Raw genomic sequence first — 12,632 nt, 5'->3', positions numbered from 1 at the left:
CAAATGCTAACTGTAGTGGGAGTATTTATGGTATGCACTTGGTCTTATCCGAATGAGTGCTTCTGCATGCAAAATGGCATGTCCCCATACAGAGGTTGGAAGTTTTGATCTCATGATCAATGGTCTTGCAATCAATTGCAGACGTTTAATTAATGATTCCGCCAAGCCATTTTGTGTATGAACATGAGCTACAGGATGTTCAACTTCAATTCCTGTTACCATACAATAATCATTAAATGCTTGGGATGTGAATTCACCAGCGTTGTCTAGTCTAACTCTTTTAATAGGGTAATCAGAAAACTGAGCCCTCAGTTTGATTATTTGAGTTAGAAATCTCGCAAATGCAATATTTCGAGATGATAATAGACAAACATGTGACCATCTGCTGGATGCGTCAATTAATACCATGAAATAGTGGAATGGTCCACATGGTGGATGTATTGGTCCACAAATATCTCCTTGAATTCGTTCAAGGAATTTTGGTGATTCTTTATCAATTTTGGCTGGCGATGGCCTTATGATAAGTTTTCCAAGAGAACATGCGGCACATGTCTTTTTATTCCCATGATATATCTCCTGGATTTTCAATGGGTGTCCATGTGAGCTCTCTATGATTTTTCGCATCATCGAGGTGCCTGGATGACCTAGGCGATCATGCCATAATGTGAAATCTTCTGGATTTCTTTTAATCACTAGATGCGATTCGATTGCACTTATATGAGTATAATGCAATCCTGAAGGAAGTTTTGGAAATTTTTCCAATATAAGCCTTTTTCCCGATTTATCAGAAGTTATGTACATATACTTCTTTTCATTCTCAGTTGCAGACTGAGTATCATATCCTTGAAGGTATATGTCTTTGAAACTCAACAAATTCCTTTTAGATTTTGGAGAATACAAGGCATTTTTTATGGAAAACTTGGTTCCATTAGGCAACATAAAGTTGGCCATACCAGTTCCTTCAATCACGTCTACAGGACCTGATATTGTATTGACAATCATGTTTGTCGGTTTTAAGTTAGAGAAATATCTTTTGTCCTTTAGAATAGTGTGTGTTGTCCCACTATCTGGTATGCAAATTTCTTGAGCCATTTCCTTGGAGATTGTTTCATCCATTTCTGTGATTAAGATAAGCATCAATAAAAAGAAAGTAAATTTTATTCATGAAAAGAAAACACACAATAATTATATATTAAATTGTTGTTAAAACAACATTATTTTTCAAAATAACAAAAGCATAATATTATATATATGGCATAACTAGAGACTATTTCAGCAGTCTCAATATAAGCTCTTTAGTTAACCGCATGAGCGGTCTCATTAATCTTTTCCGCTATTAGGAGTGCCACAAATAAATCCGAAAATTCGGTATACCCGTATGACATATACAGTTTTTGCTGGGTAATGTGGTTTTCATGAAACGTGGTATACGTTTTCTCAAGCATCTGAGAATCAGTGATAATATCACCATAATATTTTAGTTTAACCACAATTTCCATCATAGCGGAATTATAATCCATCACTTTATCAAAGTCTTTAAACTTTAGACTTTGCCATTCATCCCAAGCAAGTGGGAGATTTATTGCCTTTCGATTATCAAATCGAGCCTTTAGGGATTCCTAGATCTCTCTGGGATCTTATATGTGTGCATAATCACATATCATACTTTCATCAAGGTGTCTTAAAATAAAGATCACCAATTTTTCCCTTTCTTGAACCGTCGAAATATTATTCTCTTTTACGGTTTTTATTAAGCCAAGAGATTGTAAATGTAATTCGACGTTGGCAATTCAAAAAATATATAATTGGCCAAAGTGATGTGCAGAGCCGAAAACTTAAGCTTCTCAATATTTGCCATTTGTTTTCTAAAATAAAAACATGGAATATTATTAGAAATCTTTATTTAATTTATTTTAAAACATATTTAAAATAAACCGTTTACATTAATAATGCAAGCGATTACAAAAAGAAAAAGCGTACAAACAAATAAACTAATGTTCAAACGAAATTCTTGCGGAGTAAAATCTACAACGCAAAGATTATAAATACACATAATAATGATTCCAAAAACAAATATTAAGAATAATCGAAACATTCTTCAAAACTTCAAAACTTCAAAATTCTTCTTCTTTTTTTCGGAGAGAGTTTTTAGAGAGATGAAAAATTTTTGTTTTGATGAAATGAATGAGAAAATAAGTGTATTTATAGATTGAAAAATACTATTCCTAGCCGTTGGAAAGATTTGAAATTTTTGAAAAAAATTTTGAAATTTTTCTTTGAGACCGTTGGCGAAAAAGATTTAAACAAAAATTAATCTGAAAAATTAGAGATCAATCAAACAAAAATTATCGATTCAGATAAAAATATTTATACAGGTGAATAAACCATAATATAAACAAATAATTCACAGTGATATTATGGTGACGAATTATCCACATAGAAACAGTAAATATATATGTGGCGGCTCAGCCGACCGATAGCAGAAATAAATATTTAAAGCAGTGCATAAAATTAAGGCGGCTCAGCCGACCGGCAACAGAAATAAATATTTAAAGCAGTGCATAAAATTAAGGCGGCTCAGCCGACCGGTAGCAGAAATAAATATTTAAAGCAGTGAATAAAATTTCAGGTGGCTCAGCCAACCATTAACAGAAAATAATTAATTATGGTGCATGAAGTAATTTCAGGTGGCTCAGCCAACCATATAGTTTCTTTTATTTATTTATATAATTTTCTTTTCTCCTTTTTTTTTTTCTCATATTTTTTCTTTTAACGAGGCGACATACTGCCCGGTATAATACCGTATTTTTTTTTTCAGCGATCATAGAGTGATCGTGCTGATAACGTGTTATAATAATTACTTTATTTTATGGTGTATATAAATATATTTAATGGAGAAAGAATTTATACCCGCAGAAGGATCGGGATACTGAAAATAAAGAGATGAGAGGAGGAGAGAGATTTCTTATAACTTCTTATTGTTGAAGTATGAATTGTGATTTACAACGAACGAATTCGTTCGTTTATATAGGCAGAAAAAAGTAAATTACTATGCATGCATAGTGACGGTGGGCTCCACACAAATTATATATTACTCGTAATATTCTTCGCGTGTAGCGTCTATTGTTGACGCTTGATATTGTTGATATTTCTTTTTTGACTTTTGTAATACTTTCATATTTTTTGGAGTGGTCGAATTGAAATTTGTTAAGCATTAAGTATGTTGGGTTTTGTATAAGCCGTTGAATATTTGGGTTGGTAATTGTGAGGCCTTGACTGGGCTTAGGGAGCAAAAAGCTAACTGGGCTTAGACAGAGGTCAAAGATCGGTACTTGTTTCTTTTCTTATATACATTCGCCATTCCGTATCGTTTGCCTTCTTTGTGTAAAATCTCAATCTAGTTATTACTATCCAGTCTCTCGATTATATGGAGAAATTGCTATCAATTATCATGTGGCTGATAACTTTTATGTTATAATTTCAAAACTCTAAGGAAGCCTTTAATCTCTCTAGATTCAATCTTGAAGCTTAGAAAACATTACAATCTTTTTGTTGAGATTTTTGTTATTTACTAGCTATCAGTTGCAACCTAGCATTCTTGTGTCGTTACATAAAGAATTAAAGACTCACCTTGAGTTGGATTTGCATCTTAGACCATGATTAACAAGAGGATCTTACGATTTTCTTAGGATGATCTTAGCAATTAAATGATTAAAATTAATTCTCAAATAAGCTTTAAAGCTAAGGTGAATTGCTTACCTAAGAAACAAATACACACTTAAGAACCATTTTTAAGAGCCATTTTTAAATTTCTTACTTTAATATTCCTAAAAAAACATTTTTAATACACCCTTGATAATCATGCTCTTATATTAAAAAGTAAACATTTCATATTTGATCAGAAAAATAAAGTATAGTGTCTAGTCAACCATTAAAATAAAAGAAATCAGGGAAAAAAAAATCTTTAGCATTTGAGTTTAGGGATCTGATGTGAGGGCATTGTTAATAAATTTATAAAATGGGCTAAGAATTGGAAAATGTTTTGAAGTGAAGTGAAAGGGAGTGAAACAGATTTGACATAAAACATGGGGATATGACTTGATATGGAAATTTATGGATGTGAAAATTGGAGTCCAAAATGATTTTTATGGGGTTCAGTGTTACCAACTCTTAAAGAATGGGGCACTTATTGAATGAATAAAAATAGTTGTAGGTGTAAATTGTGTAATCTCCAATAAAACATTTAACAAGTTGTTTGTTATTGGAGCGACTTCATTGATAGCTTACTGCTTTCACTATCGTCACTAGAGTCCATTGATTCGACAAGCCTGCTCGAAGCACTCAACACCAACCAACCCACTGCTCATATTTAAGAATTTATGGGACAATTTAACTCCAAGTTACTAAAAAGGTGAGATTGGTAGGAAACTGGATAATAAAAATAAAAATTATTTTTTTGAATCCCACAAGAAATACTTTTACTGTTTAGTAAGCAATACGCCAAAACCTATAAGCTAAAAGTGAAAAAGTGATTGTGTATTTGTGTACGTTCTCTTTCTTTATCCCCCAAGTCCCAACATCGCCTTTATTCTCCACCTTCCTTTAGATTATTCATTCTCTCTTAACTTTTTCTTTTTTAACCGTATCAAAGTATCAACACAACATAATTTATATCTTAATCCATCATTTCCATCTTCCGTTTATCTAAAAAGTTTGATTCCATTGGTTAAAACAAGTTCTTAATACTACTATATAACGTTATAAGATTATAGGGGAAACTACAAATCGTTTTTATTAAAATAGATATATGAATCTATATTTCACATATTTCCAAAGATCGAATTTACAGGGCATAACAAAATGACAAAACAAACACAATCCCTTTCCCCAAACCCCGAACCAGACGCGATAGATATATCTACAACTTTCTTTGACTACAACAAGCTTTTAAACTCGCAATCACCATCCATTCTTGCCACGTGTCTCGTTCACGACCGTCTAAAAATCAAACCAAAGTCTTACACGTCGAAGTCTGCGGATCCCACAACGCCGGCAAAAGATATTTTCTACCGGCGAGACCCAAAGCGTTGTAACTTGCTCCACTTGTCTTGTCTACAAGAACCCGACCCGCGTAACCCGGGTAAGCACCCGAACCGAATATCCCGGTACAAGCCGAAACAGCTTCTTGAGACGGATTCGTAACGGTGTTAACAAGAAGAGTCGCGAGGTTTATAATCATTCCGTCAACTCCGACGTCACCGTTAGGCGCGACTAACGGCGGGGTCTGAGGTCCGTAGATAGGCTGATGAAACGGCCACGCGCAGTAACCAGGACACTGCGTTTCAGAGTTTCCGACCCACACGTAAGCTCCACTGTTAACGGAACGTGACTTTGACCCGTGAGTCCCGCACCGGTTCATACAGAGTCCCTCGACGGCGACGTCTTTCGCCGTTAAAACGACGGTTATTGACCGAGCACCACCGCCGTTAAGTTTGCTTGATAGAGTACGAAGGTAAGGGCTCTTTAGGGATTTTCCGAGAGGGTAGTTCTCAAGGAGGAGCTGTTTACCGACGACAAGAGTTGAGACACCTTGTTTGTACTTCTCCGTAGTTTTCCACCACGACGCGACGGTGGGACCTTTTGCGGCAGCGACGGAACTGATAGAGCGGATGAAATCGACGATTACGGACCGTTGGATTGGGGTGAATTTTCCGTACCAAATGAGATTGAGAGTGATGTTTCCTTTCAAGGTAAGCACCGGAGGCTTCTTCTGGACCAACGCGGCGGAGGAGAAGCCGACGGTGGCGGAGAGGAGAACGAGAAGAATGGCAAAACGGTAATTATAGGCCATTTTGGGAGTATATAGAGAGAGATAGAGCAGAGAGGTTTTGTTCTGTTTTCGAATATGAGTTTGTGAAACCATTGTGAGCTTATTTATATACCGGAGCTTTTGAACGGGCAACAGCTGTAAAATGCAAAGAGCGTACATGTCAACGTATGCCACGTGGATATATTTAATTGGTTAGGCAAGGTTTTGGACAGCCTGTAGGAAGGTTTTCATTAGGGTGACGTGGTAGTTTCCATAAACGTGTATTAAATAATTATCAAGTTTTTAAAATTTAAAATTTTGAAATGTATGCGACAGGGATAAACACTTCCGTGCATGTCCGGATAAAAGTTTATACTATTTACGTTGAACAGTTTACGTCTGAAGTTATTGAAAGATGCAATTCAATAAATATAAGGGTTATCCTAGTAATAAAATCCATTTTTTTAAAAAAAAAGGAAAAAGGAAGAAAAACAATGTGGCTATGAATGTTTAAGGACAGTGCGCATTCTAAACGTTTTTTAATGCACTAACTTACTGTTACATTTTATCATCATGGACAAAAACATGGGAGTTTAAGATGACCGACTCAACCAAAATGCCCATTAAAAAAATAGATACATTGGCTCATATGGTTTTCTTGGTGTTTTATTTTGGCTCCTAAAAGAAAATTACCGTATAGTGTTAGTATTTCTCTTATTTGCAATTAATATCATTGCAGAAAGTGAAATCAGAATTTGGATAATTAAAAATAGAAATGGCATGCACTAACAAAAAAGCTACTAGCTAGCTAGGCTACATGTCTTGGTTTTATATATACGGAGTATAATGCAATTAAACGTTAGATATTTTAGTTTATCATTCGATATAAGATTAGTTGCAACTAGACATCTAAACCGGTATACACTAACTACACTAATATCGTAATAAACCATGCTATTTAAATGCTGCTTCCAGCTATTCAAAATCTATTGTTTTTAGCAAACCGGCATAATGGTGATACAAGCACTTGGTTTCTGTAGGGACTAGAGACCAAATCCTTACGTATTTCAATAACAATTGAACTATGTATGTATGTATAAATATAATGTATGGGCGAAAAAAATGTATGTATATAGAGATCTACAATCAAGTACAAAGTGATTGAGCAATGGTCAGTATAGCTAGGGTAAAGCGTACGAACCAAGCCCTTTCCTACGTCAATTATTGCCTTACATATGCGTGGTCCACTCTTTTTCTGTTTCTTTAGCCTTTCCCTTTTTAAATTTTTGAAAATTCTATCTTTATTCGCTTTTATTTTTTTAAATATTTTCACTATACTTTATTTGTTCTAAATTCTAGAACGTTGTGACTGTTCTATATTCATGGACATCGAAGGATGCGGGCTCAATTTCCAAACAATAAAAATATTAAGTGGGTTTCGCCAAAAAAAATAATTCTATACTTATTTGATGAGACCACAAGTCCACAACCAGTATTGTATGATGTGAACCTACGAATTAAGCGGACGATAAAACAACTTGCTAAGATAGTGATTTGGCAATTTCCAAATATTTCGTCAATAACACAGTAAGCAGAAAAGGTAAATTTTTTACTTTTCTGAAAAAAAGTTTTATTTGAATCAATAAGTTCCATTCTACAGTTTGTTTTGTAAGTTTAATGACAAAATAACTATGATTACGGTGTTAATTGTTAACTAAAAAGGTAATTGATAGTTGTAGACTTGTAGTCTTTGTAGTAGAACTTTTAAAAGTTTAATTTGAGGTAAAAAAAAAAGTAGAGCCGATGGATTTACTTACGTCAAGGCACGACATACGAGGAAGATGAGTCTCGTAGATCCACCACCTGTACGTTTATTAAAATTGAAAATACGCCTATTTTACGTCACCTTGTCAGAACTCAGTCTTCTTACCTTAGCCCTGCCTTTGTATTTAACACGTGAATTTCAGTCGCAGAAACAAAAATCTACTAAAATATCTATTACAGAGGCCAGTTTTTTTACAAAAATACAATTTTGCCGTACAATGATTTTTGACAAAGTAAGAAAACAAAAACATAATTTTTTTTGTTAAAAGGAAAACAAAAACATATTATTAAGAGAAACAACTGCAGTTACCAAAAAAAAATAAATTATTTTTCATATTTGTAACTACAGAATCTTGTCAGTATTAAAGAACAAAACTTTAATACAAGACGTGAATTTAATAGTTAGATTTATTTTATGTAAATAGTATTAGATAACAAATGTTACTTCTGATACAAATAAATATATAATGTCAGATGACAATCATATCATTTAATTTTGAATAACTTGGTAGAGATTTTCCTATATGTCATAATCACATTTTTGGGTAAACTAATTTCTGTCAAGTTTTCTTTCATATTATCAGTTCTCATTAGTTTTAACTTTTATTTAATATAATAAAATCTTATCATTATAATTTCTTGAACCACAGCTTTTTTTATAGCATGGAATCATGGACTATATCTATATGCCAAATTTAATCTAGATGATCGCTAACACAATTCACTATGCTAAATGTTTTGGTCATCGTAATTAATATTATATCCCTAACTAATAGAGTGATATTATTAACATAAACTAATACAATTGTCAATTGATCGGCTTATATATGAAAACTAAATAATTTCATCGTCATAACAATTAATGTGTATTTGGTGTGAGCGTGCGTCAGGATAGGTATATGTAGTTGCCAATGTGATTCGTAGGGCTAAAAATTATTCAAAAGGAGGCGAAAATATGAGATAATATCAACGCCATGCAACGCTTCGCTGGCATGAAATGTGACACATTTATGTTTTGATGGTGTCTCGTGAAAGCGACAAATTATACGTGAAACGGATCAATTATGCATAATGCACGAGCAAATTATATGTGTACTGTGTTCATATATGACCCAACCTAAAGAATGGAGAAAACAAAAATCAATCGGAAGCTACATATACCTAACCTACTAACCGTACCCATTAACTGTAGTTGCTATGTAATTGGAAGCGTACGAAAATAAAATTCATGAAGAACAGTGGACTTATTTAAAAACAAAAACAAAAACAGAAACCAAAAGATAACGTTACTCTAATTTCTACGCAATATGAAGACTCGCGTAAATAAAATAACCAAACAATGTCTAATGTTTGAGATAATCGGGTAAACAAAATCTATTTTTCAAATGCCTTTTTATAAAATTTAGCTATTATACCGATCCATCATAAGTGTATTATATATACAGTATATGCTTAACAATTAATATATGATTGTATATATAACTACTTGATGAAAAGATATGAAATTATGAAACGGGACCATATATATAATATAATATGATGTATATATATGTCGGCGAAGTCAATTAAAGTTAGCTAGCGAAGTCGTATAAAATGCTAAAACATGCACCCATTCCCCCTCCATATCTTAACTTTTGACTTTGATGGTAAACGTAACAGTATTATGGGCAAAACGTTGCATGCATGCCCACTTCTACCATCGTCTTTCTCCTTTTTCCCCTAAACTTTTTTATTCTTGGTCAAAGAATGTAAAAGTTAGAGCATATATATACGTACGAAACAAAAAAACAAAAGCATGATTGAATTCAGTGGTTTCAAAATTGCGTGGAAAGGTTTTCGATAATATGTTTCCCGTTAAAAGTTCATTTTTTAACGGGAATACTTGTCAAGTTGATCGATAAAAATGTACGAAACCGGTTGAGTACAATCGGAGGGGGAGAAGCCACAAGTGGCATCTACGCTGGTTTGCGTCAAGGCTATAGAGAAGACTCAGTTTTTCTTTTCAAAGTTTCAAAAATGTTTTGAATTGCATCGCATTGAGTTGTAGAAACGTTTATTTTTCTTTTGAATATAATTTAACATTAAATTCAAAAAATAAAAGTTCATTTTTTTGGCAATTAGATTTGTCTGAATTAAGGATAAAAAAATCTTAACATATATAAAGTGTGTTTTTAATTAATATCCTATAGTTTAAGAGCAATGCCCAATTATATGACAACTACCAGTCTACCACCATGTAAAATGATAACGACGTTGGTTCAACAGCTACAATAATTAAACTTTTATATTGACTAGAGATGCTGAAAAAGACTAGCGAAAGCAATGTAAGTCCAACTAAATTATTAGTAAGTTCTATACAAATTAAAAATTCATTTTGTTAGATGGTTATATATATGGGGGTATAATTTGCAAAAATCACGCGATAATAAACTGTAAACAAGTAACGTGATATCATGTAAACTAACATGCTATGCAGAATTGAAATCATGTAATAAATAAATAAATTTACGATTTTATCATTTGTTGCTTTTGCAAATAAATGGGTCGAGACTAACATGTGGTCGTCTAGTACTGCATATAATCAACAAAATATATAGGTAAGGCCGAAAGGGTCAGTATCTTGAATTGAATTTTGTTGTCCTTTGACCATTAATGTAAAACGTCACCAAGTATTTGTCTACATTCGACGTGTGCCGGCAATTTTATCAAACGCTTCAATAATTATTAGTCCGCAGAAGCAGCCAATATCTATATACCACTTTCAACTAAACCCTATATATGTTCTTAGTTACATAATTTCACTAATGCATGAGCCAAAAAAAAAAATGATAATAAAAGGCGTAATCCACTGCTCATATAGAAGTGCCACCAAGTAGATGAGCTAATTAAGTCACAACATTAATTAGTAAAATACATCTCTTCTTTTAACAAAAAAAATTCCTAATGATTCAATCATTATAAGTTTAGGATAAGTTTGCCTTAACTAATCAATAAAATATTGCGAGGTGTATATGTTAGCCTTATATTGCCGCCGACCGACCGACCGACCAGTTTCTCATGTTGACAAACCAATCTCTCTTATACATAGATCGGTCCCAGTTATCTTGTCATGTATCGGAAGTCCATATTATTGGAATCTTCCCAATATACATTCGACCTTCACATTGTACAACAAAATTAGACGATAGATAGTCGATAGGGGAGCCACATAAAATCGGACCATGAAGTATAGATTTGTGTGTGTATATTTATATTTAAAATCAAACCAATTTTGTTTCTTTTCAGTATTCTAAATTCATTCCTCAAAGCCCACCAATCAAAAACAAAGGCCAGCTAAAATAGGCCTTTTAATTGTTATTGCCTTGTTGGATTTTTTTTTTGTAGCTGATTGTATAAGCTCCGCATTGTGTACATTGGCCTTATTTCAGTTTATCAAGTTGTACTGTTATGGATCAGCAAAGTCTGTCGTGGATAATATAATCGTGTTTGTCATCTAACATAAATTCCCTAGTAGACGTTAATGTTTTAAGCTTTTAAACAAGAAAGAAAGATCATGTTCTGAAAAATAATGTAAAAAAATTGGTTATTATTTCTCCAAATATAGAAAAAAATGTAAAAATTTCAGAAAGAGTCAATGAGAAAAGATTTCAAATGCTTGACAAATTCCTTGGACTTCTCCAAATTCACAGCATGTCCTGCGTTCTTGATCACCACTATCTCTGCACTCTCTCCTATATGTCTGTTTCACCATTCATTTATTAACATAAATTGTTGCTTCACAGAAGAAAAAGAATAATCTCATGTTGTTTACCTTTTTAATCTGTAACCTAGTTCCAGTGGAAATATTTGATCTTCTTCTCCCCATATGATCAACGATTTCTAATTCAACCAATAAAAAGACACACACAAATGTTATAGGAAGTGCAAAATTTACACAAATCTAAAAACCAAATAAAGTTTTGCACCTACCTGTTTGATCCTAGGAAGATCTGAAAGTCTCCGATCTTTGAGTATTGATTTTATCAAATCCCTCTTCTCCTCTACAAACTCCGTACACATTACCTTCACATGATTTTCAACAAATTTCTCAAAGATGCAATATTTATCAACAAACTAACAAAGACATTATTTAGAAAGAAACAAAAATACTTACATCGATAAAATCCCAGAGGAAAAACGAAGGAACACCTTTGATTGGCTTAACGAAAGAGAATCTTATTAGTTCCTTAAGCTTCTCCGGCGTCTGAGGAATCAAAATTCCTGTAGCTTCTTCTAGATTCGGTACCTTAAACAATCCATCCTCCATATCTTTTTCCTCCAAGCAAACCCCGGCGCAGCATAGCACAAGCTTCTCTACTTTCTCCGGAAATTGTGCCGCTAAACTATACCCAACGAATCCACCGTAACTAATCCCGACGATGTTCATCCTCTGGACTCCGTGCGCTTCCATTAACCTCATTAGACACCGAGCTTGGAATGATTCGGATCGGTTTGGTTCCGATGTGGATGATAATCCGAAGAAGAGGAGATCGGGAACGTAGACGTTGAATCGGCCGGTGAAAGCTCGGAGATGTTCTCCGTATTGCCACATTGCGTTGGCTCCGAATCCGTGGACGAGCAGGAGATTAGGTTTAGATCGATTTGGGGATTTTGGGATCCAACAATGCATAGCTGTTGATGCGATTGAATTGCCGTGGGACAGATCTGTTGTTACGGAACGTAGACCGGCGTTTGCGAATGATTGCCGGAATAACCAATCTCGCGACGCCGTGAAGCTGAAGCATCGCAACAGTTTCAGATGATCAAACATTTTTGAATAATTCCAAAATGATACAGAGAAGAAGATAAGGAGGCGTGACGATGAAGAAGAGGAAAAAAACAAAAACAGAATTCAGTTATTTGTCGAGAATTGATTATAAACGTGACTTTTTTGGACCGTCCGTGTAATTTACGAAATTACAGTATTGGACTTTGTGATATTTGTAATTACGTAAAGGAC

At 33.8% G+C, this 12,632-nt stretch overlaps 2 protein-coding genes across 2 annotated transcripts; both read right to left on the bottom strand.

Moving 5' to 3' along the window:
- Nucleotides 1–4,766: 4,766 nt before the first annotated feature.
- LOC9307442 (protein EXORDIUM-like 4) lies at nucleotides 4,767–6,051 on the bottom strand. The gene has a single exon (XM_002871326.2). It carries the CDS (start codon nucleotides 5,987–5,989, stop codon nucleotides 5,006–5,008), a length of 984 nt encoding a protein of 327 aa, XP_002871372.2. The 5' UTR covers nucleotides 5,990–6,051; the 3' UTR covers nucleotides 4,767–5,005.
- A 5,050-nt stretch (nucleotides 6,052–11,101) lies between these two features.
- Nucleotides 11,102–12,629, bottom strand: LOC9307441 (2-hydroxy-6-oxo-2,4-heptadienoate hydrolase). Its single transcript, XM_002871325.2, has 4 exons — nucleotides 11,787–12,629; nucleotides 11,603–11,695; nucleotides 11,445–11,512; nucleotides 11,102–11,372 (listed from the first exon to the last, which is right to left on the bottom strand). The coding sequence occupies exons 1-4, from the start codon at nucleotides 12,441–12,443 to the stop codon at nucleotides 11,255–11,257; spliced, it is 936 nt and encodes a 311-aa protein (XP_002871371.1). The 5' UTR covers nucleotides 12,444–12,629; the 3' UTR covers nucleotides 11,102–11,254.
- Between the last annotated feature and the right edge of the window lie 3 nt (nucleotides 12,630–12,632).

This window comes from Arabidopsis lyrata (genome assembly GCF_000004255.2).
Source record: "Arabidopsis lyrata subsp. lyrata unplaced genomic scaffold ARALYscaffold_6, whole genome shotgun sequence".
Classification (NCBI taxonomy): Eukaryota; Viridiplantae; Streptophyta; class Magnoliopsida; order Brassicales; family Brassicaceae; genus Arabidopsis; species Arabidopsis lyrata.
The sequence above is the reverse complement of the archived record's forward strand: the minus strand, read 5'-3'. Positions and strand labels throughout refer to the sequence as shown.

Excerpts from the sequence above, each read along its gene's own strand:
- LOC9307442 (XM_002871326.2), bottom strand. The coding sequence starts at position 5,989 with ATGTACGCTCTTTGCATTTTACAGCTGTTGCCCGTTCAAAAGCTCCGG.
- LOC9307441 (XM_002871325.2), bottom strand. The coding sequence starts at position 12,443 with ATGTTTGATCATCTGAAACTGTTGCGATGCTTCAGCTTCACGGCGTCG. Across the intron at positions 11,696-11,786 it reads TCCTCTGGGATTTTATCGAT|GTAATGTGTACGGAGTTTGT; the intron begins GTAAGTATTTTT and ends AATCATGTGAAG. Across the intron at positions 11,513-11,602 it reads ATCTTCCTAGGATCAAACAG|AAATCGTTGATCATATGGGG; the intron begins GTAGGTGCAAAA and ends TGGTTGAATTAG.